A 25984-nucleotide genomic window follows, 5' to 3' on the forward strand; every position below is an offset into this window, starting at 1 on the left:
GAAGAGGACTGGATACTCCCATTTTATGGGCCAGATCACTCTCTCCCAATAGAGAAATCTACATAGTAAGCCAAATTACAATTAGAAATTTGCTGGATAATACAGAATCAAAGCAAAGGGAGTCTGGGGTATCACGGCCTAACATAATTATTGCCTGTTTATAGTTGATTTTTTCAAAATGCCATTTTTTTACATCTTTATTGGAGTATAATTGCTTTACAATGGTGTGTGAGTTTCTGCTTTATAACAAAGTGAATCAGTTATACATATACATATGTTCCCACATCTCTTCCCTCTTGCATCTCCCTCCCTCCCACCCTCCCAATCCCACTCCTCTAGGTGGTCACAAAGCACCTATATCTCCCTGTGCTATGCGGCTGCTTCCCACTAGCTATCTACCTTATGTTTGGTAGCGTATATATGTCCATGCCACTCTCTCACTTTGTCACAGCTTACCCTTCCGCCTCCCCATATCCTCAAGTCCATTCTCTAGTAGGTCTGTGTCTTTATTCCTGTCTTACCCCTAGGTTCTTCATGACATATTTTTTCTTAAATTCCATATATATGTGTTAGCATACGGTATTTGTCTTTCTCTTTCTGACTTACTTCACTCTGCAGGACAGACTCTAGGTCCATCCACCTCATTACAAATAGCTCAATTTCGTTTCTTATTATGGCTGAGTAATATTCCATCGTATATATGTGCCACATCTTCTTTATCCATTCATCCGATGATGGACACTTAGGTTGTTTCCATCTCTGGGCTATTGTAAATAGAGCTGCAATGAACATTTTGGTACATGACTCTTTTTGAATTATGGTTTTCTCAGGGTATATGCCCAGTAGTGGGATTGCTGGGTGATATGGTAGTTCTATTTGTAGTTTTTTAAGGAACCTCCATACTGTTCTCCATAGTGGCTGTACCAATTCACATTCCCACCAGCAGTGCAAGAGGGTTCCCTTTTCTCCACACCCTCTCCGGCATTCATTGTTTCTAGATTTTTTCTTTTTTTTTTTTTTTTTGCGGTACGTGGGCCTCTCACTGTTGTGGCCTCTCCCATTGCGGAGCACAGGCTCCAGACACACAGGCTCAGCAGCCATGGCTCATGGGCCCAGCCGCTCGGCATGTGGGATCTTCCCAGACCAGGGCGCGAACCCATGTCCCCTGCATCGGCAGGCGGACTCTCAACCACTGCGCCACCAGGGAAGCCCGTTTCTAGATTTTTTGATGATGGCCATTCTGACCTGTGTGAGGTGATACCTCATTGTAGTTTTGGTTTGCATTTCTCTAATGATTAATGATGTTGAGCATTCTTTCATGTGTTTGTTGGCAATCTGTATATCTTCTTTGGAGAAATGTCTGTTTAGGTCTTCTGCCCATTTTTGGATTGGGCTGTTTGGTTTTTTTTATTGAGCTGCATGAGCTGCTTGTAAATTTTGGAGATTAATCCTTTGTCAGTTGCTTCATTTGCAAATATTTTCTCCCATTCTGAGGGTTGACTTTTGGTCTTGTTTATGGTTTCCTTTGCTGTGCAAAAGCTTTGAAGTTTCATTAGGTCCCATTTGTTTATTTTTGTTTTTATTTCCATTTCTCTAGGAGGTGGGTCAGAAAGGATCTTGCTGTGATTTATGTCATAGAGTTCTGCCTATGTTTTCCTCTAAGAGTTTGATAGTTTCTGGCCTTACATTTAGGTCTTTAATCCATTTTGAACTTATTTTTGTGTATGGTGTTAGGGAGTGATCAAATCTCATACTTTTACATGTACCTGTCCAGTTTTCCCAGCACCACTTATTGAAGAGGCTGTCCTTTCTCCACCGTACATTCCTGCCTCCTTTATCAAAGATAAGGTGACCATATGTGTGTGGGTTTATCTCAGGGCTTTCTATCCTGTTCCATTGATCTATCTTTCTGTTTTTGTGCCAGTACCATACTGTCTTGATTACTGTAGCTTTGTAGTATAGTCTGAAGTCAGGGAGCCTGATTCCTCCAGCTCCATTTTTCGTTCTCAAGATTGCTTTGGCTATTCGGGGTCTTTTGTGTTTCCATACAAATTGTGAATTTTTTTGTTCTAGTTCTGTGAAAAATGCCATTGGTAGTTTGATAGGGATTGCATTGAATCTGTAGATTGCTTTGGGTAGTAGAGTCATTTTCACAATGTTGATTCTTCCAATCCAAGAACATGGTATATCTCTCAAAATGTCATTTTTTAAATGGCCTATATATAAATTCGGGCTTTAACTTGCCACCACTGCCTCGTGGAACTTGAACTGCAATTGTGGACAGCTTTGACCATCTATGTCCTTTTGTCTCTGTGGATTTACATAGAGTCACTTTAGATAACTAATACGGGTTTCTAGATGACTTGGACCTCATCTCATTCACAGCTAGGAAGTCAAGCTCCCCAGAGCTCCTGTAATAGGAGCAAAGACCTGAGCGTAATTGTCACTGCTCACACCTCATCGAGAAGTCCCCAAATCCACTCCGTGATGGCTTCCTCAGCATCACTGACATCAACGTATCCCACTTTATGATCGCCATTCTTCCGTGTTAGCTAGCACTCACCTAGGGCAAAAACCGCTTTCTCCACAACAGAGGTTTATCCTCAGTTGAGCAGCAGGTGTTGAGGAAAGCGGCGAATGAATGAGGAATGATACAGGCATCTTGGTGGGGATGGTCCCAGGATTAAAAAGAGAAAGAACAACTGGCTTTGGATAATCTCACCGAAAAGAGTAGGCACGAAGGAAAGGGAAAGATGAAATCTCTCTTGTCAATAGCATTTGCCAAGCCAAGGGTGGGAAGCCAGAGGCTTAGAACCAGCGGCCTCTCAGCCCGCTGGCCGCTGTGGCCCTCCCCCCGCCCCTCCTCCTGTGCCTCTGTTACTAGAGCCACACTGGCTGCCAGTTTTGAGGGATGCGGGCGGACGGGTGATGCCCCAGCTGCTGGAGCATCTGTGCGCCAGAGCTGGGGGTGTCCTTCCCAAGCTTCAAGCCACCACCACGTCGGAGAAGGGGACTTACTTCTTAGTTGTGAAAACTGGTATGAGGAACACATTTTCCCGGGGACATAGTGTCACCTGCGCCACTTAGTCTCTATGACATCCACAGTTCAGCCACATTAGTTATTAAACTAGCCACTGTGGGCCAGCCAGAAAACAGAATCACCACGTAGCACCTTGTTTCTATGGGAAAATGTGTTCTGTGTTCCTAACAATAACTTAAAAACACATATTTGGAAAATAACCCGTTTTTATACTGAAGAATGCCTGAACATGGGGTCCCAGATCAACATCCTCATCCTTCTATTTCTTCCTTGTCCTTTCACGTAAAGGAGGAATTTAAAAAGGAGGAATTAAAAAGAAAAAAATACCCTAGACACTCCGAGTACTATTTATTTTGGAACTCCCCGTGATGAATCCAGCGACACGGGTGAAGACCATGAAAATAAGCTCAGAAAGTGTAACGGCCGACAGTTCCTGACTGTTTAACCATCCAGGCGGTTAAGGAGGAGACTCTCCTGTGAAGATAGGGTTCCTGCAGCCCCTGTTTTCCTAGGAGCCTCCTGCGATTTAGGGTTGGAGCCCGAGAACCCAGCAGAAGCAGCCGCTTCGGGACAACTTCCATGCACAGGAGAGACTGGTGTTAAATGAGCCCTACGCAAAGCTGAGGGAGGGAGGAGGGCAATGAGCACAGGAGCCCCTCCTCCAGCGGTCTCATCCGCTGCCTTCCTTAAAGTCCTCCACTGACTCACCCTCACCTCTCTTTCTTCTGAACAGCTACAGCCTTGCAGTCTGGGTAGATGTTGCACACATGCACTCTCAATCACCTACCACTGTAATATTCTGTATTTATTCTGTGAGGGTTAAGATTAGCCCTGGCTTTCCCATTGGAAAGCCAACTGTTTGCAGTGCAAAGGGTCCCCCAGCCCTGGTCCAGCATTCAACACATGAGACACTCGATAAATAGTCATTCATTGGTGGCTTGACGGAATGGACTGTCAGAGAAACTTAAATATAAATTGCGCCTAGAATGTAAGCCCCGCGAAGCCAGTTCTTTCCAACCTTTTTCATGGCTGGATCCTCAACGTCTAGAAGAGTGCCTGTCACATAGTAGGTGCTCGATAAATATTTGATGAGTTAATGAAAGTTTAGAAGCCCTCGCCAATTGGTGATTAATTATAATTGAGGGAAAGGCACTGCCGAAATTACAGTAAAGGCAAAAAGAAATATCATTAAGGAAGAAAAAAAATCCATTTCCATGTGACTTTTCAGGAAACATCTGTTATCTAAAATAATATACACCTGTGCTCATCGGCAAACTGAAGCCCTGTGACCATGACATGACCAAAGATGCTTCAAACTCCATGGTGGTGGATTTCATTAACTCGTCTGCCAATGCGATTACTGGCGTGTCCCAGGTGGTACAGGTTCCTTTTAAATCTCCCCCCAAAGCACCATGATGTGAGCACTATAGAGAAGGGACACTGGAAAGAACTGGGAGATGTTACTGTTTGGCTGGGCTGGGCTATCTTTTTTTTTTTTTTAACTGTTTATTGTAAAATAGCTTAAATGACAGCCACTAAGAGCCACATTCACCTGTTCATCCCTTGCTCTAAAAGAGGCTCTGAGTCCCAGCAGGGCACATGGGATGTGGCAAAACACGACAAAGTAACCCACGAGAAGTAAGAAGAGGTGATTGGCAAGACTACGAATCACACACCTGAAGTCCCTCTTCCACCAGCTAATCCGGGTGGGAAGGATGTTGTACCAAAGTTTCTCCCACTTTCTTTCTTTCAAGATCACCTTCAACCATTCATTCGGCAAAGACTTTTGGCGCACTTTGCTTACGTCTCTATTTGAGTCACTTTTTCAAGTCTGCCCTTTTCAGAGGTGTCCATCAATGCCTAACAGACATCAATCAACCAATTAATTAACTAATTAATTAATTAACTAATTAATTTTCCTCCACCTGACCCCAAACAGGATCTGTGCCTAGGAAACCATCCAAACACTGAAAGGTTGGTGCTCGGGAGCTCAGATGGCCAAGCCATCAGGAATGGTGCTTTCAGTTAAAATCCACGTCTCTCAGCCTAAGGTAACCCAGCCTATAACTGCCTACAAGGTCAAGTCCACGCTCTTCGAGCCAGCATTCAAAGTCCTTCTCAAGCTGGTCCCACAACTAGCAAGCCCATCGTTTCTCATCATCACCTCTTTGTATGCCCCAGAATCCTTTACTTCCTTCGCTGTGCCTCTCTCTGCTATGCACGCTGCTCCTTATGAAAAAGTTCCCTCAACCGTCTGAATCCTAGCAGTCCTTAGGAGCCCATCCTCCATCACTCTCTTCCATGGGGTCTTCCCCCAACACTACACCTCAGTACACAAAGGGCTTCTCTTTCTCGCAACTCAGTATTATGCTCTAGATTCTGGAAGCTTGGCTACCTAGCCATCCACTTCTACATGCTGCGAAACTCCACTATTTCCCATATACACGCTGCCTTTTCCCACAATTCTCAATACTCACCATGTAGACAGTGCACAAGCACTTGCTGACTATTCCTCTTTCCTTTCAACCAAAAACGTAAGCAGCTATTTCTTCCACCAGAAACACCTGTCCTTTGGTCATACCTCCCCCAGAAGGAAAGACAGGGAGAAGGTAATTTTTTCCTGGTAGAACTTGATAAATCAGGGCTCATATATTTTCCATCACTTGGGAAGATAGATGCTTCTTTTTGAAGAATATGATTGAGAGAAGCAAAGAAAGCTGGCAAAGCATTTACCTCACCCAAAGGAAGTGAAGTTACTACCTGGGATCATTTGGAAGAATCAAAGTTACGGAGTCCTGGATGTGCAAATCTCATACGTGGACAGCCCAGTGAAATCGAGAGAGTTTGGGTAACATGAGGAATAAGAAGTGACCTGATCACTGGAAAGGCAGAGAAGGTCTTCCAAATGACATCGTGGCACCTAATCTCTCATAGCTTTCTTTTTTTTTTTTAACTTTTAAAAACATGAAACAGGTGCTCCAGCTTGACATAAAGAAAGTGAGTAATACTGTATTAGGAAGGACCCAGCTTTCTTTTTAGCCTTATTTTCATCCACTAAAGAGTAATTTCTATGAATAAAGTCAGCTGTTGATAATGTACATATAGACTGTTAGATACGCAATCTATCTAAAATAAATTTTTAAAAATTCATTACCCATTCAACAAATATTTACTGAACACCTGGTATATGCCAGGCACTAATACATAAATTTAAGATAAGAAATAAAAAGGATGCTATATAAAATCTAGCAAATAAAATCACCCACAAGTATACCAACTGTCAAACGTTGTTTTTCATTCTGTTCTCTTTGCTTGAAGATGATTTTTTTAATCCCCAATCAGGATTTTCCCCAATCCATTCCCAAATACCAGCATATCATCAAAGAATACAAACTGGTCATTTTACAGTAAAAATGCTGATTTACACTATCACAACACACATTTCTCCAAAGAAGTGGCTAAATTTCTTTTGTTAGTAAAATACCGCACTCTCTTGGTTTGCATACATTTCTCAGAAATTATTGGTAAGTAGCCCCAGTTTGCTGGAAACCTAGCCATGAAGAACAGACAAATTACAAGACAGAATGTTCCTCAGTGTTGAGACCTGCTTCACAGGCCGGGCTCTTCATAAAAGCTGTTAAGAGCTTGACCCCTTCGAGATGCCTCTTAAAGTAATGTCCATGTGTTTCCAAAGCATAAGGAAACCTGTATGTTATTGTCTAGGGTGAGACAAGTCCTTATAACGCTTTCACTCACTGCTTTGCAAACTGCTGCATTTCCTCCCACCTTAATTTAATTCTTTCTCTTCCCTATTGCCCTATTCAATCCCTCAATTGACATGTCTGATCTCTGTAATAATATTCAAGTCCCCAAGAAAGTATAAAGCTAGGATTTTACTCTCTTTCTCTAAGCAGAACTAAGTTAGGAAGGTAAATCTTCTGCCAAGAAGTCAATAAAAATGACACGTGACTATTATGTCATCTGGGGTGATCCACAGCTCTGAACCCACACACCCCTCTGTGTGGAAGGGTCCAGTTTGCCAGGGTATGACAAAGTGGGGAGCTAATTAGACAGATGTCTGGTGTTGTAAGTCCATCTTCCAGATGACAACAGAGGAAGTGGCAATGCCAAGACTGAAATGCAGATATGGAGCAGCTTCTGGACTGAGTGGACATACACTTCTTCTAAAAACGTAGGTAAGCAAAGGCCCTAAGCAATAGGCAAGTGCGCTCACTCTCCTTCATTTGCAATTCAAAGGCCAGACCTTGTACTTCCTTTTGGTACTAACCCCAAGGTCATCACCAATGGCTCTGCATACCTTATGTTGTGCTGGCAATGTCTTCACCTCTCAGATTGATCCTGGGGGGTCGCCTCAGTGATAACGTATGACCAAATTAGAATGGGGCTGGAGTAGGGGAGAGTGGCCAAGATTGTGTAGTTTGAATAAAGGGCTGTATTGTGCTCTATTGCCCCCAGAAACAGCCTGGATTAGAATCAACATTAAAAGCAAATTAAAGAGGTTTCCCTGGTGGTGCAATGGCTAAGAATCTGCCTGCCAATGCAGGGGACACAGTTTCGATCCCTAGTCCGGGAAGATCCCACATGCCGCGGACCAGCTAAGCGCGTGTGTGTGCCACGACTACTGAGCCTGCGCTCTGGAGCCTGTGAGCCACAACTACTGAGCCCACGTGCTGCAATACTGAAGCCCGTGTGCCTAAAGCCCGTGCTCTGCAGTGAGAGAAGCCACCGCAATGAGAAGCCCGTGCACCGCAATGAAGAGTAGCCCCCACTCGCTGCAACTAGAGAAAGCCCGCGCGCAGCAACGAAGAACCAATGCAGCCAAAAATAAATAAATTAATAAATAAATTTAATTAAAAAAAACAAATTAGAGTTGAGTTAGATTTAAAACAAGATAACTTTGACACCTCCCATCAGGAAGATTCAATTGATCAAATTTTGCAATAAAATGCCTTCCTTTTGGTATTATCAGCATACATTCAATCCAATTCAGAAACTATATTTTTCCCTTTTAAGTATTACATATCGTGGGGGGTTTTTTTGTTTCTTTTTGTTTTGTTTTTGTACAGAGGCAACTGATTTTTTTTTTTTTTTTTTTTTTTTTGCGGTACTCAGGCCTCTCACTGTTGTGGCCTCTCCCGTTGCAGAGCACAGGCTCCGGATGCGCAGGCTCAGCGGCCATGGCTCACGGGCTCAGCCGCTCCGCGGCATGTGGGATCTTCCAGGACTGGGGCGCGAACTCGCATCCCCTGCATCGGCAGGCGGACTCTCAACCACTGCGCCACCAGGGAAGCCCGAGGCGATTGATTTTTATTTTCTCCCCTCGACTATGCCCAGATCAACAGGTTTATTACTTATTTCCTGGGAGCAAGGGGGAAAGTTTTTGTCAGTCATAACCAAAAACAAAAAACCATTTGTTGAATTGTTTAATTCAACTAAATCAGGAAGCATCTTGCTCTGGGGTGGATTTTTAAATTTCAAGCTATCGTAATTACAAAACAAATGCATTTGTTTTAAAAGACACACCAACTATTTCATCCAGGTAAACAAGAGAAACTGAAAATATCCTTTTTACACATTCTCCTAGTTTATGCATAGACTAGAAAAGAGTGAAAGGCTTTCCTGATTTTTCAATTCCAAGAGGAATCCGTCCAAACTGTTCCTATTATTAGCACACAAAATGGTAGCTAAAGAAGTTACTGTGGTTAACAACTGAATAATTCATAGTCTCGGAAGAATTCTGTTGCTTTGTCTTCTCCAGTTCCTCTTTAGAACTGGATCCCCAAACATATTTCTAATCCTGAGTTGTTATAAAGACAACCATATACAAATTCTTCTCAGCACTTAAAAATTGGCCACACTAAGCACTGAGAACTACATCAAGACATTAAGCTGGAGACTTAATAGGAACTCTTATAACCAGTTCATGAAACTCTTAAGATTACACATATATTGTCAGAAATTAGAGTCACAGGTTCCAGTCTGTGTCCCATGGATATCACTGGGCTATAAAATCACTGAAATTTAAACTGCCTTTATGCAGTCTTCCAAATAAAATATGTAAACACAGTAAATATGACCTACAAATAATTTTAAACACATTTCAACACCCTCTAATCTAAATTCAAATTATTTTCTATGAAGTGAGGCACTGAGAATTTCAAGTCTGGAAAAAGAAAAAAAAACACTTCAATTAGTGAGTGAAAGAGGTTAATAATGTTGACAGGATGAACATTTCTGCTGTTCGCATGACAAGAGAGGTCAAGCCCGCCACCACTCTTCATCTAAAATTCCCAGAAACTGTCAACTTTATTTTGTCTTCAGAAGAGGGATGTTAAGAATTAGAAAATATGTGGGGATTTTTTTTTTTTTTTTTTTTTTTTTTTTATGTGTTACGCGGGCCTCTCACTGTTGTGGCCTCTCCCGCTGCGGAGGACAGGCTCCGGACGCGCAGGCTCAGTGGCCATGGCTCACGGGCCCAGCCGCTCCGCGGCATGTGGGATCCTCCCAGACCGGGGCACGAACCCGTGTCCCCTGCATCGGCAGGCGGACTCTCAACCACTGCGCCACCAGGGAAGCCCTATATGTGGGGATTTTAACCTTTGACTTTATTTTCCAGAAACGTTTTCCCAAAAACAAGCGATCTTTGCCAAATAAAGCACAGACCTGAGAAACAAAATGGGTGGATATTTTGTTCCTTGTTTAAGTTTCATCCTCGTCTAAATTCTCAATGTGGGAATTCCCTGGCGGTCCAGTGGTTAGGACTCCGTGCTTTCACTGCCAAGGGCCCTGGTTCTATCCCTGGTCGGGGAGCTAAGATCCCGCAAGCCGCATGGCGCGGCCAAAAGTTTAAAATATATATATTTTATATATATATTACATATACCTAATAAGTGGCTACCTCAGGTTAGTTCAAGTCCAAGACTCAAGCTCTTAGCCACTGTACTACTATACTACTTCTCAAGAACAAAGTTTCCCTGACCGGGAATCAGACCCAGACCAAGGCAGAGAAAGTTACAAATTCTGGCCACTAGACCACACAGCATGTGTTGGGTTGCCTGATCCCACACCAAAAAGGCCCTGATGGTTATGTTTGGCAGTCTGCTTTTTATAGTTTTTGTCTCCTGCTGATTTCATTGCTTCCATGTTACACGTAGATATAGACTCTTTCTGCCATCGCCAGCAAGTCTAATCTAGAGCAACTTCTCCCTTTATCACAACTTTCTATTTAAATGCTGTTTTCCAGTTTACAAAGTGCTTCCACATACCTTATCTCATTTAATCTAATTTGCTATTTCTAACCCGTTTGGGGATGAGCAACCAGATTACCCATAATTCCAACAGGCTTCAATAAATAAAAGTAATTAGGCTCTGAGTGAGGGTCTGAGGCAGTCTCCTAGGAATAAAAGTGCACAAGTCTAAGGACAAAGATGGGGCATCTCTTTTGCAGCCCGGAGCTTCCCCGACCATTCAGTCATTCTAGCAATCATTCATTTAATAAACATTAACTGAGCACCTGCTACGTGCCACGTTCTGTACTGATTGCTGGCGTTATATGATCAAGTTCTGGTTCCTGCCTTTGAGAAGCTCCAAAGCTAGTAGAGACGGAAATGTGCCCACAGATTACCATGGTGAGAGTGGGCAGGTAGCGAAAAGGTAGCTGGGCACAAGGGATTATGGGAAAATGGATGCTAACTGCCCAATCCAGCAGAGATTTCCTAGACAATCCGATGCTGAGGAGGTTCTCAGCTTGGGGGCAGACACTAGAGGTTGCTAGATGGCTGAACTCTAGATAAACCAGGGAAATAGTTGTCGACTCTGGCTGTGCATTAGAATCACCTGGGGAGCTTTCAAAACCAAATAATAACTTCAGAAAACTTTGGGGCAGCACTTACTCAAGCCAAACATATACACACCCTATGGCCCAGCAGTTCCATTCCTATGCGTAAACCCAGCAGAAATGTGCACCAGAGGACATGCGCAGGGATATTCATAGTAGCGTTGTTCATAGCAACTCCAAACTGGAAACAACCCAGATGTCCATCAACAGGTGAACGGATAAACAAAATAGGGGACATCCACATGGTGGAATACTACTAGCAATAAAAAAGAAAGAATGACATGGGGAACTCGTACAAATATTACCCTGAGTGAGAGAAATCTTATACAAACAGATACATACTATATGATTCCACTCATATAAAGTACAAGACAGAAAAAAAGGAATCTATTGTCTTAGAAGTCAGGGCAGTGGTGCCCACTGGTGAGGGGTAGTGACTGGGAAGGGGCACAAGGCAGGTGGCTTTTGAATGCTGATGATGGTGTGTTTCTTAATCGGTGTGCTGACTGTACAGATGTGTTCAGTTTGTAAGGATTCATCAAACTCTACTTAGGATTTGTGCAGTTTCCTGAATTCATGCTATATGGCAATAGAAAATTCGTTTAAACATTAAAAAAAAAGAACAAGAAATACCAAGGCCTGGGTCTCACTGCAGACCAATTAACCCAAAAGCTCAGTGTGGGGAGATCCCAACATTTGTATTTTTTAAAAACACCCCAGGTGGCTCTAATGTGCAGCCATGTGTGCAAACCAAGGTTAGGCGTTCCTGTATTTATCAGTATCTCCTCTGGGGGAATAGCCTGGCACGTAGCAAAGGGAACAAGTTCTGAAGTAAGGTACATCAACAATTACATTCTGGCTCCATTTTGCACTGGCAGTGTGTGGCATTTGTCTGGATCATCCCCAAACCTCAGCATAATGGGAACAATATCCCCTCCCTCCCAGGATTGTTGTGAGGATTAAATAAAATTATATACTTAAAGCACCTAGCACAGTACCTAGAACATAGTAGGTGCTTGAGAAATGGTAGGTACTCAACTCCTTTTCCTCCTTCGTGTCTAAGTTCCAGTGATGAGCAGATTGCTGTTAACGAACAAAACTCACGCTCTCCAATTTCTCCTCCTGAATGAGTTTCTTTGTAGAGACTGAAGTAATATTATACTTGGGCTAGTGATGTCAAACGAATGTCGGACATTTCTGGGCCCTGGTCGCTCACTCTGTTCAGCACCTGCTACCCCCGAAAGGTGAACGGAGGGGCGGCAGACTGTAGGTAAATACAAACCACAGACTCTCCTTTGGAAAGCTTTGTCCCTGTCCTCACTCCTAAGAACAGCACCAGCCATGTGAGTTGGCAAAAAGAATAGAAAAAATTAATAGCTTGGAAGACATACAATCCATGAAATGTGCCAAATGAAACAGTTTTGTATAAAATGTCATGTTTTCATAAAAACAAACAAACAAAACAGAATCCTGGGCTGAGAGCAGGAGATTCAGGTGAGAGTTTTGATGATACCACCCGTCAGCTGTATGACTTTGCTTCGCTAAACTTTTCTGTTTCTCTGGCCAATGAAAGTAATGCCATCTCTCCTACAGCCTTTACAAGGGCACAGTGAGTTTCAGATAAGATAAATAGAAAGCTTTCCAAAAATTGAAGCAGCAAAGAAAGGCAAGACTGGAAATTTACTTTTTTCCAAACTCCAATCACCAACCACCACCCTCCCTCCCCAAGACTGAGAACTCTCTGATATTAACTGCTCCAAGTGTACGCAGAGACTCCACCAGCCTGAAGCTCGCTTATGTAAGAAGAGACTGCAGCACTGCCTGGCATGTAGCATAATACTTTGCTTAAGAGAGATCCTTGGAAATGCCTCAGCTGAAGTACAAGGGCAAGCCCAGGCCTTACGTTCTGGAGACAGGCGCTCTCAGTCACCGAACACCAGAACTGTGGCTCGAGCAAATGATGTCATCCGAGCTCCTCTTACCATGGTCAATGTCAAAAATTAAGACAGGAAGTTCAAGGACAAATTGTGGGGTTCCCAGGCAAATATAAGTTAGAAAAGCAGTTTGCACCTTAGAATCTTGCCTTAAAAATTGTCTCCTATTCTGTAATGGTTTTTGGTTTATGTGAAGCTTTTCTTGACAAAAATATACATAGTTGCATAGAAAAATATATTCCCTTAGGACTCTATTTTTACTCCCACTACGCATTAAGAAAAGAAAAAAAAATCATGTGAGTCACCCCTAGATCCAAAAACAATATCAAACCAAAAATAAAAATATAAGATTCTCGAAGAGACAGAGATAAACTTAAGGGCTCTCCACTCCAGAGCTAAGAAACGAAATCGCTCACATACCTGTTGGGTTCCTAAATGACTGGAAAATGAAAACTCGAAATTAACCACAGGCACGTTGAACACCTTGGAGACACAGGACTTTCCCCATCCACAGACCATTCCTGCGACAGACCTGTGTACTCAACACCGAAAATATCCCCAAATGTACATATGCCGGGGGTTGAGGGGTGGGGGGAGGTCAAGTTAGTATCAAAAAAATAGTACTGTTGACTACCGCCCTGGTTCCGGGGGAAAGAAGGAATCCGGTCTGAAGCAAAGCTCGCGGCCAGAGGCGGACAACTCGCCCCTAAGTTTGGCGCTTCCCAGCTCTCCGCCCGCGGCCCCCGCCCCCGCTCCCCGCACCCCGGAGCTCAGAGCCCCGCGAGGCCCTGGCGGAGGACGGACCCCGCGGCCACGGCCCGGGGAGGAAAGGCGGCTCCTCTCCAACCGGGGTCCTTCGCCCCCACCCCAGGCCCTCGCGCGCTTCCCTTCCCCTGACGCCCTCGCCCCGGGGCAGGTCACCTGGCTCGGCCGCTGCCCGCTGCTCCTCCGGTTGCTCGCTCGGTCCAGCCGCGCCGCCGCCGCCTTCGGGAAGCCGCTCGCCCTCCCGAGTCACGGGGCCGGCGAGCGGGCGGCCGAGCCCGTGCCAAGGCTGCGGGAACAGTTCCGCCCGGCCGGAGCTGGGACCCTGCCCCGAGCGCGGCCGCCACCAGGGCGAAACTGGAGAGCTGGGCTCGGCTCTCCGGGGCGGGGAGGGGCGGCTGCAACTTTGCTCCTGGACGCGGGCGAGGAGGGGGCGCCCGTCTCCAAACTCCGTGCAGCGCCCGCAACCTCTCCAGTCCGGGGATTTTTTTTTAATGCCCCCCTCTTTTTTTAATATAAACGGAAGCCAGATTCTTGCCCTCAAGTTCTTGTTTCCAGAGCGGCGGGGCCGCTGGGAGGGCGGAAAGCTGAGTGCGGGAGACGCGCCCCGCTGGGTGCGCTGGCGGCGAGCCGGTCGAGGGCGCGAGGGGCAGCGGCGGACGGGCAGCGGCTGCCCTGGGAAGCCGCCTTCGCGGCCGCTCCGGACCCTGTTCTCAGTACCTCGCTGGCCCCCTCCAGCCCGGCGCCCAGAGCTCGGGAGGGAAAGCGGCCTGGAGGGACCGGGCCAGCGGCGTGGAAGCAGTGACCCGGACCTGGATCGCCGAAGTAGGAACTGGAAGTGACAGCGGCGCAGGGTAGAGCAGCAGCAGCCGCAGCCGCCGCCGCCGCCCGGGTAGCCGTGGCAGCAGCAGAAACCGCGGAGCAGCGGCGGCCACACTGCGCATGCTGCTGCCGCCCAGTTCGGCCCCGAGCCCCGGGCTGCCGCCGCCTGGCCTGTAGCGGGCCTCTGCCAGAGCCTCGGGTGGGAATCCCGGCCTCACAGAGCAGCCCTGCCTGGTGGCCCGCTTCCTCCTCCAGCCCCCGACGCAGCTCGGACCCCCCAAGCTCTTTGGTGAGCCGCTGAGACACCCCAGCAAGGAAGCGCTCTCCAGCGGCCCTCCACATCCCTCCTTTCCCCCAGCTGTCCTGGCTGCCCTTCCCGGACTCTCAGATAACAGGCCCCACATCAGATCGTCTCTTTGATGGAGAATGTAAAGGTTCGTGATAGATGGGAAATATTTCCGACCTTACTTGAAGTCCAATTTTTACAGAAATACAATGCAGTCGGTAGATTAGGATGGCCAGAGTCATGGGTGTCATTTGATGTACCTCACGGCAATTCCAGTAGGAGTGTCAGATTGGCTCAACAGAAAGAAAAAAAAAAAAAAAGACCAACAACTTACAAAATCCTCTTTAGTCTTCCCACTAGCTCAAATTGAGCGGCTAAATATACAAGGCTTTCCCCAGCGGAAACTGATGGAAACGGGCCAGTTAAAAACAGTGTCCAACAGTGAGACATTACCAGTCACTACTCCAGTCTCTTCATTTTACAGATGAGTCAACCGAGGCCAAGGGAAGGGGACTGTGACTTCTCCGAAAGAAGGTGGCAGGTTCAGGGTCTGAAGGGAGGTCTGCTGCTACCCACTGCAGCTACTGCTTTGTTGCCTGGCCTTCTGCCTCACTCCAGGCACTTGGCTCCAGGGAGGCTTTGCTCTCCTAGAGCCGGAGCTCTCTTACCGGAGATTTCGCCTTGACTCATCATGAGAGCAGCCCCTGGGAAATGGCAGATCGTCCATCCCACAGCCCACATTGGGGAGGGCGCCCCTGCTGTCCCAGTGACAAGGCAGACAGGAGGCAGTGAGACGGAGACAGGAGGGGGCAAAGAAAAAGCCATACTGATACCAGCTGATGAGAGAGAGACAGAGAGAGAAGGAGGGAGAAAGAGAGACAGAAGCACTAACTGAGCCTCATATACATTCAGTGATATCCTTCATGAACAAAACATCTTTTTTACAAAGTAGGGTTGGCCCAGGAGCAGAATAGGAGAGGGTAGGGTATCCCTGGCAATGTGTGGGTCATAAGGGTGGCAGGTGACAAAGCAGAAGTACCTGTTGGGGATGAGGCAGGGAGAAAGGCTGGCTGAAAGGAAAACCAGGGGACTAGAGCTGAGACACACCGGTCCTTCCTGGGGCTGTAGCCAGGACCATGCAGTCAGAGAGGTAGCACCCTGGCCACTCTCAAATGATCGCAAGAAGTGTATCTGTCCCTGATTCCCGCCAAGTTCAAACGCAGAACAAAGATAAAACTAGCATTGCTAGGACAGTGTTGTCAAGGGTCTTCCTGGTCACATTAGCGACACACTACCTAGACATGAGGATTCTTCCATATGTTCTGGAAGATTTTCTCTTGAGGCCTGAGTGTCCTCCCTGCCCCCTCCATTCTGTAACTAAATAAATAAGAAAGATGTATTTGTTTTGCAGAAAAGGAAATACAAATGAACTATAAAGGCATGAGAGATATCCAAACTCACTAGGAATCATGGAAGTCAAATTATAGCAATAAATGAAATACCATCTTCACCCAACGTTTTAGCAAACATTGAAGATAAATAATATCCAGGGCCACCAGGGACATGAAGAAGGCACGTTCTACACTATTGGTAAGAGTATAACGTCAGCATTTTTGTAGAGGAATTTGAGAGTATCAAATTTTCACACAGTAATTCCATTTCTATGAAGAAAGATGCATCAAGAATAATGACAGATGTGCACAAATCTCTATGTGCATCTACAACATGATCCATTGGTGTTTATCCCAGGAATGCAAGATTGATTTAACAGATGAAAATTAATCAGTGTAACACAACATATCAGTACAATAAAGGACAAAATCAGTGGTCATCTTAACAGATGCAGAAAAAGCATTTGACAAAATCTGGCACCCTTTCATGATAAAAACACTCAAAACCTAGGAATAGAAGGGAACACCTTCAACCTGATAAAGAGCATTGAAAACCCACAACTATCATGATGCTTAATGGTGAAAAATTGAAAGCTTCCCCCTAAGATCAAAAACAAGACTAGGGTGTCCACTCTCATCACTTCCATTCAACACTGTATAGAAGGTTTCAGCCAGGCATATTAGTCAAGAAAATGAAATAAAAGGCATCCAGATTGGAAAGGAAGAAGCAAAAGTATCTCTGTGCACAGATGACATGATTTTGTACAAGAAAATCACACGGAATCCAATAAACTATTAGAACTAATGAACAAGTTAAAGTTGAAGGACACAAGATCAATATACAAAAATCAACTGTATTTCTATGCACTTGCAATGAACAACCCAAATATGAAATTAAGAAAAAAACTATATTTGGAGTAGTATCAAAAGGAATAAAATACTCTGGAATAAATCGGACCAAGGAGATATAAGGCGTGTACACTGAAAATTACAAAACATTGTTGAATGAAATTTTAAAGACCCAAATCAATGGAAAGACATCCTGTGTTTATGGATCAGAAGACTTAATATTGTTCAGATGGCAATATTCCCCAAAGTAATATACAGACTGAACACAATCCTTATTAAAATTCCAGCTGGCTTTTTTGCAGAAATGGACAGACTTATCCTAAAATCTATATGGGCACACAAGGGATCCAGAATAGCCAAAATTATTTTGAAAATGAAGAACAACGTTGGAGGGCTCATGCTTTCTGATTTGAAAACTTACTACACAGCTACATTAAGCAATTCAGTGGGGGAAAGAATAGTCTTTTCAACAAATGGTGTTAAGACAACTGGATATCCACATGTAAAAGAATGAATTTGGACACCTATCTCACACCATACACAAAAACTAACTCAAAATGGATCAAATAACTAAAGGTAAGAGCAAAACTTGAACGCTCTTAGACGAAAATGTAGGAGTAAATCTTCATGACCTTGCACCAGGCAATGGTTTTCTTAGCTATGATACCCAAAACACAAGCAACAAAAGAAAAAAAGATGAATTTGACTTCATCAAAATTTTAAAACTTTGTGTTTCAAAAGATACTGTCATCAAAATACCAATGGCATTTTTTACAGAACTAGAACAAATAATTTTAAAATTGTGTGGAAACACAAAAGACCCCAAATAGCCAAAAAAATCTTGAGAAAGAACAGAGCTGGAGGAATTATGCTCCCTGACTTCAGACTATACTACAAAGCTACAGTAATCAAAAGAGTATGGTACTAGCACAAAAACAGACACATTGATCAATGTAACAGAATAGAGAGCCCAGAAATAAACCCACACACTTACGGTCAATTAATCAATGACAAAGGTGGCAAGAATATACAATGGAGAAAAGATAGTCTCTTCAATAAGTGGTGTTGGAAAAACTGGACAGCTACTTGTAAAAGAATGAAATTAGCACATTCTCTAACACCATACACAAAAATAAACTCAAAATGGATTAAAGGTTGGATACTAGAACACTCCTAGAGGAAAACATAGGCATAACACTCTTGGACATAAATCACAGCAATATTTTTTTGGATCCTTCTGCTAAAGCAAAGGAAATAAAAACAAAAATAAACAAATGGGACCTAATCAAACTTAAAAGCTTTTGTACAGCAAAGGAAACCATTGACAAAATGAAAAGACAACCTACTGAATGGGAGAAAATATTTGCAAATGATATGACCAATAAGGAGTTAATATCCAACATATATAAACAGCTCATACAACTCAACATCGAAAAAACAGACAACCAAATTAAAAACTAGGCAGAAGACCTGAATAGACATTTTTCCAAAGAGGAAATGCAGATGGCCAACAGGCACATGAAAAGATGCTCAACATCGCGCTAATCATCAGGGAAATGCAAATCAAAACCACAATGAGGGGCTTCCCTGGTGGCGCAGTGGTTGAGTCCACCTGCCGATGCAGGGGACACAGGTTCATGCCCCGGTCCGGGAAGATCCCACATGCTGTGGAGCGGCTGGGCCTGTGAGCCACGGCTGCTGAGCCTGCGCGTTCGGAGCCTGTGCTCCACAGCGAGAGAGGCCACAACAGTGAGAGGCCCGCGTACCGCAAAAAAAAAAAAACAAAACAAAACACAATGAGATATCACCTCACACCTGTCAGAATGGCTATCACGAAAAAGAACACAGATAACAAATGTTGGGGAGGTTGTGGAGAAAAGGGAACCTTCCTACACTGTTGGTGGGACTATAAATTGGTGCAGGGCTTCCCTGATGGTGCAGTGGTTAAGAATCCGCCTGCCAATGCAGGGGACATGGGTTCGAGCCCTGGTCTGGGAAGATTCCACATGCTGCGGAGTAACTAAGCCCGTGCGCCACAACTACTGAGCCTGCGTGCCACAACTAATGAAGTCCACGTGCCCTAGAGCCCACGCTCCGCAACAACGGTAGCCACCGCAATGAGAAACCCGTGCACCGCAACAAAGAGTAGCCCCCGCTCACCGCAAGTAAAGCCCATGCGCAGCAACAAAGACCCAATGCAGCCAACTAATACATTTTAAATAAATAAACAAATAAATAAATTGGTGCGGTCACTGTGGAAAACAGTATGGAGGTTTCTCAAAAATAGAGTTTTGTAGAAATGTAGAAAATGTAGAAAACATTATATATTAGGTTTGTAGATTAGGTTTGTAGGTTTGCATATTAGGTGTATGTTAGGTTTGTAGGTTTGTATATCAGGTTTGTAGGTTTGTAGAAATGTAGGAAACAGTATGGAGGTTTCTCTAAAAATAGAACTACCATGTGACCCAGCAATTCCACTCCTGGGTATATAACCAAAAAAAGCAAAAACACGAATTCGAAAAGATACATGCACCCCAATGTTCATAGCAGCATTGTTTAAAATTGCCAAGGTATGGAAGCAACCTAAGTGTCCCTCAACAGATGAATGGATAAAGAATATGTGATATATTACACACACACACACACACACACACACACACACACAATGGAATACCACTCAGCCATAAAAAGAAGAAAATTTTACCATATGCAGCAACATGGACGGACTTGGCATTATGCTAAGTGAAATAAGTCAGACAGAGAAAGACAAATACTGTATTATATCACTTATATGTGGAATCTAAAAAATACAACACACTAGTGAATAAAACCAAAAAAAAGCAGACTCACAGATATAGAGAACAAGCTAGTGGTTACCTGTGGGGAGAGGGAAGGTGGGAGGGGCAATATAGGGGTAGAGGGGAAAAAAAGGGGTTATTATGGGATTATATGAAATCATGTGTGTGAAACTTTTGAAATCTGTAAAGCACTATAGAATTTAAAGGACTTTTCATTCAATAAAAAATAATTTTTAAAAATTAAATTAAATTTAAAAAAAAGAAAAGGGGGAAATATTAGAAAAAAAAGAGAAACTATCAAAGTCTGGGAGGTGCTTCAGAGATACCTTTGTCTCCCAGGTGTCTCAGCAGACTTCCCTGACCAGTTGCTAGCTGTGTGATCCCCTAGAGACCCTAGGACACTGTAGCCATATGAGAACACAAAGATGGAGGTCACTTGCAGAGGCCAACTGGCCACCCAGAGGGTCAGAAGGCAACAGCTCTTTCACGTGGTCACTGTGCCCCACAACCAACACTCAAATTGTCAGTGTCCTGCTGCATCTCCAGCTTCATTTTTCTACATTTCCAAATTGACCATTTCAAGCTGCCACTCTTTTTTATATAAATAATAGTGTGTTCTTGGCAATAATCAAGCCCTGCTCTTCTTGCTTTTCATACATTAACAGTTTTATAGCGTCAACAAAAAAGTATTCAGCATGCCCTATACTAGGCACTGTCTGAGAGATACTCTAAAGTGACAAGATACGGAAACAATCTAAATACCCATCAGTGGGTGAATGGATAAAAAAAGATGTGACATATACACACAATGGACTGTTATTCAGCCATGAGAAAGGAGGACATTCTGCCATTTGCGACAACAGGGATGGAACTGGAGCACATTATGCTAAGTGAGATAAGTCAGACAGAGAAAGAAAAATACTGTATGGTCTCACTTATATGTGGAATCTAAAAAAGTCAAACATAAAAAAACAGAGAGTCAAATGGTGGTTACCAAGGGGTGGGGGTAGGGTATGAAAAGTGACGTTGTTTAAGGGTACCAACTTGCAAGGAGTAGCAAATATGCCGTAGTGCTCTAATGCCCGCTGTAGTGAACACAGAGAACAATATTGTACTATACTTAGGTGATGTGAGCTACAACGGCAGTTATATCACAATATATAAATCTATCAAAGTAACACATTGTACACCTTAAATTTACACCATGTTGTATGTCAAATATATTCAATTTTAAAATAATTAATTTTTTTAAGTTTGCAAATATTTATGTTGATGTCTGTCTCCCTAGCTACTTGGGAGCTTGAGACTGGATGGTCAGTATTCTTGGCTGCTTGAGTACACCCCAGCTTTGCTTTCAGTCTCATTCCTTATGTGCTGATTTTATTAGGCTTCCCTCGGGGTTCTAGGAGTGCCTTGGTATGGCTGCTATACACCCCTTACAGACATAATTTTGCTTTTTTTTTTTACAGGCATAATTTTGTGTACAAAACTACCTAGTAATAACAGTGTGAGCAGCTATTATGCGTGTCTTATGTGCAGTGACATATGAAGTGTGTTTTAAGTGCATTATTTCATTTGATCTTTAAAACAGTCCTATGCAGTAGTTATTACTAATGTCTCCATTACACAGATGAGGAAACTGGAGCAGAGAGAGGCCAAGTAACTTTTCCCAGAGTCACACAGTCAGAGTCAAGACTCTGACCCAAGTCTGTCAAACTAGAGAAGGTATGTGCTTAACCATGATGCCAGATATTGCCTCCTTACAATATTCATCTGATGCTCAGGCCAGCCTGAATTATCAAAAAGAAATCAAAATATGCCTGGTGTCTTTCATGTAAGAAATGAAAATTATGTTATACTTTTTTAGAAAGATTTGTATCCAAAGTGGCTAAAAATTAATGGAGTAAGCATTAGTTATCAGAAAAATCCACTTATGTGAAATGACTCGTTCTCCAACAATGCCAGACCCAGGAGGTGCTCCTTTTTTTCAAATCTATTTATTTATTTATTTTTGACTGTGTTGGGTCTTCGTTGCTACGCATGGGCTTTCTCTAGTTGCAGAGAGCGGGGGCTACTCTTCATTGCAGTGCACGGGCTTCTTATTGCAGTGGCTTCTCTTGTTGTGGAGCATGGGCTCTAGGCGCACGGGCTTCAGTAGTTGCGGCTCGCGGGCTCAGTAGTTGTGGCTCGCGGGCTCTAGAGCGCAGGCTTAGTAGTTGTGGCACACGGGCTTAGTTTCTCCACGGCATGTGGGATCTTCCTGGACCAGGGCTCGAACCCGTGTCCCCTACATTGGCAGGCGGATTCTTAACCACTGCACCACCTGGGAAGTCTCCCAGGAGATGTTTCTGTATCATCTAGTATTCTTAGAACGGCAAATAAGCTCGGTATACCTTCTGACAGCTTCAGAGTGCATAAATCACTGGCAACCTCACCACGTTTTTATTTATCAAATAAAAAAGAAAATACCATGATCTGCTCATAGCAGACATGATTCCATAAGGGATATAGAGTAGGTTACACCTACCTCAAAAGCCATACACAGTCATGTGCCCATGCACACACACACACACACAGAGTGCTAAAATTTGGCAATAGGGAAATCTGGAATAAAATATTCAGAGACAAGCATAGCTTGATGCTGTGGCTAACTTTACGAAAAATTCGGAAGGAAGCAAAATTTATCTGGGGCAAAGGTACTTGTACTACTACTAACAGCTAACACTTGGAGAAGACTTGCTATGTAACACGCACTCTTCCGGGACACAAATTCATTGAAATCTCACACCAATCCTATGAGACAGGAGCTGCTATTCTTCCCATTTTACAGGTGGGGAGACTGGGGCAGAGAGGCATAGTAAAGTAACATGCCCAACGTCATAAACCTACTAGTGGGAGAAAACTGAGATTTGAACCTGAGCAGTCTAATGTCCGAATCCAGGCTCAAACCACTACTAATACTTCTCCACAAGTAATACTACCAATGCACATCTACACTTCTTATGTCCTTGATCCTGTGCTGAGCATTCTACATACATTACTTCATAGATCTTTGGAGGTTGGAGGTCTTAGCTCTAAATTATTATGCAGTATCTCATTTGATCCTTACCACAACCCCATAAGGTAGCTATTATTGTGTCCATTTTACAGATAGAAACACTGAGGCACAGAGACATTAAATAATTTGACACACAGGCGAAAGTATCACCTCCTTTTCAGCAACACCCCCTATACTTACTGTAAGGATCCACATAACATAAAAGAATGCAACGTAATTTAATTTACAATTTCTACCTCAGGGCCAGGTTCTTTCAAGGCCTCTGTTCTAAAGTGTTAGTGGGAAAAAGTGACAATAAGCTTTCCACTCTTCCCAACTCAGGGGGATTACAGTAACCCTCTGCAGCAGCCAGTGGCCTGCTTTGGGCTCCACTTAAGTAGGGACTCACACCATACAAGCTCTGGCACCGGAAGCCTGCTTTCAGGGCTTGGGTGCTAGTTTTTAAAGGTACCATATTTTGGTTTTGTTTTTAATTGAAGTATAGTTGCTTTACAATGTTGTGTTAATTTCTGTTGTATAGCAAAGTGATTCAGTTATACATATCCATACATTCTTTTTTATATTCTTTTCCATTATGGTTTATCACAGGATATGGAATATAGTCCTCTGTGCTATACAGTAGGATAAAAGGTACCATATTTTGCTCTTTTTTTCTTTTCTTTTTTTTTTTTTTTTTTTTTGGTGGCATGCAGGATATTAGTTCCCTGACCAAGGATCGAACCCTTTCATCCTGCAGGGGAAGCTCAGAGTCTCAACAACTGGACCACCAGGGAAGTCCAGAAGGTACATATTTTGAATTTTTATTTTGTTTTGTTTTGGAATTGGTTTCTGGAAAAGACAAACTAGCAAGCCACGACTGGGGACCACCGATCTTAACCATGGTTTCCATAAAATGCTTCCTCTGTTTCACAGTGAAAATAAACCAAGTACTTTTACTACAACACCATCTTCATTAGAAGAGTGAAAAACGATGACCACGAGGAAGGCAACCTGGGTGGGCTTACCTCCACTTGAAGGGCTGCACATCCTTTCAGGAAGTCATTGATGTTGTTGGTACAGTCAGCTTCAGTTTGGGGCTCCAGACAGTACTAGGGAAACAGAGTCAAATGTCACTTGGAGACTGTCATCACATGTGGGTCACATCATTGCATCGTTCACTGATAAGTAGATAAGCTAGGCTTTTTAAGGCGGGGCCAACATTGCTGTCGATCCGGGAAGAGAAATTAACCACTGAAGGAAGTGATGCAAAAATCTAAACGGTCGGTCTTGTTTCAAATGTCACGAAACCCTTAGTCCCAAGCCGTCTCTACTTACAAACTTTTTCTCGTGCTTTCTGCCAAAGCGTAGTAATAGCAAATTAGAGAGACCCTGAAAGTTTTTTGATCCTGGTTCCTGCTTTCAACCTATTACCACCCTCCGTCCTCCTCATGATAATTTATTAAAAAGTATACTTTCCCCTTCATTGTTCTCTACATTTGATCACATTTCTCAACATTTTCCCACCATTTTATCACCGTTTTTCAAGTTTGAGAAATCATAAGCAAAAGAATTGTACTCAGCATCGCATTCCCTGCTGACCTTAAGAAAATAATAGTAGGGCTCCACCTTTAAACTTACTTAAAGTGCCCACTTTTTTTTGTTTGTTTGTTTTTTGTTTTTTTGGCTGCGTCAGGTCTTAGCTGCGGCATGAGGAATCTTTAGTTACGGCATGTGGGATCTAGTTCCCTGACCAGGGATTGAACCCAGGCCCCCTTCATTGGGAGCGTGGAGTCTTAACCGCTGGACCACCAGGGAAGTCCCAGTGCCCACTTTTTAAATCACATCCTCGTGACCATGGGTTTCCAACATTCACAATTTTGGATTTTTAAAAGAGAGTAAGGTTAGTTTCACTTTGAACACACGTTGCATTTGAAACATATATTTGGTTTCTATTGTTTTAACAGGATGTGTTGTAACATTTTGGATTATTTCTCCTGGTTGCTAAATAGCCTTCCTTTCTTTCAATGGATATTTTATTTCTTTGTGAAGAAAATCTACACTGAATTTAGTCATACCGTCAATAAACACCATCTGTATCTCTTATAAATCATCCCATTTTTCCTCAGACTCACATGTACCCCAAGTTCAAAACATGTCCTCAGTACACAGGGAGGTATAACATGCATCTCTATGACAGAGCAAGCTCGTGACATGGGTGTTCTCCTTGTCCCTCACACCAGTGGTGTAACAGGTTTTTACCGTACTAATCTTCGGTGGCCAATTACTAAAGGATAACATTTCATTTTCCGACTTTTTCCAACTACAAAAACAGAAAGAAAGTCGAAGTCTTAGAACGATATTAAAGTAGGAGCGTCCCGTGACCCAGGCAATCGAAAATCTCCAGAGTGACATTATTGCTGCTCTCTTGTGGTAAGCAACCGCAAAGATACTGCAAATTTCCCTTACCTTTTCTACAGAGCCAGGCCTAAGTCTGTTGATCAGTTTGCATAGTACTACCCCATTTTTCAGTGAGGACTTCAAGAACTCCTCCGGATCACAGATGGTCTTTTTGGGGGAATCTAATACTCCCAAAGATATAAGCCATGTCACGATGCGTTCTTCTGGATTCATTACTGAGGACTGTACACTCCGAACAGCTCTCTGGGGCAGCTGCAAGGACTAAGCCACATCCGCGATTGCATCTGCTGTTGTCTTCCCTTTTACGAGTTCTCTTCTCGTGCTTGCAGCGCAAAGCTCTAAAAGAACTTTTCTTAGACAACGGTGGAAGCCACTCCAATTACGGGATTTGGAAACCACAGAGCTCACACGCAAAGATGTGGAAATAGAATGAATGGGGGTAAAAAGAGTCCTGGATAACACTGGGTTCCTTTTTCAAAATCTGCAAAACAAATTCATTGGGATTAAAAAAGAAGAAGAAATACATACACACACACACACACACACACACACAGAAACCAACGGGTGCAAGGAGCTGTAAAGGAAGGAAGTGAGGAGGCTGCTGGGGAGGGAGGAGAGAGAAGGAAGCGAGTGCTCTGGGAAAACAGAGGTGAGCCAGCACTTCAGGGGACCTTAGAAATGAGATACTCATGGGCCAGTCTGGGAAGAAGCTGTCAATATCTAGTCTAGCCCCAGTGAAAATCTGGTTTCTGTCAAGAGGAAGATGCCAACTGCCTCTTAGGTCAGACA

At 43.6% G+C, this 25984-nt stretch overlaps 1 protein-coding gene across 1 annotated transcript in view; it reads right to left on the reverse strand.

The window, feature by feature from the left end:
• The window catches only part of ARHGEF6 (Rac/Cdc42 guanine nucleotide exchange factor 6), a 115907-nt gene extending 90486 nt beyond the window's left edge, over nt 1-25421 (reverse strand). Inside the window, exons 1-2 of the mRNA XM_065901336.1 lie at nt 25244-25421; nt 23803-23886 (exon numbers count right to left, since the gene is read on the reverse strand). Coding sequence (XP_065757408.1) covers nt 23803-23886; nt 25244-25408 — 249 coding nt within the window. The 5' untranslated portion in view covers nt 25409-25421. The remainder of the gene's footprint in view (nt 1-23802; nt 23887-25243) is intronic.
• Nucleotides 25422-25984: the final 563 nt, after the last annotated feature.

This window comes from Phocoena phocoena, chromosome X (genome assembly GCF_963924675.1).
Source record: "Phocoena phocoena chromosome X, mPhoPho1.1, whole genome shotgun sequence".
NCBI classification, from domain to species: Eukaryota; Metazoa; Chordata; class Mammalia; order Artiodactyla; family Phocoenidae; genus Phocoena; species Phocoena phocoena.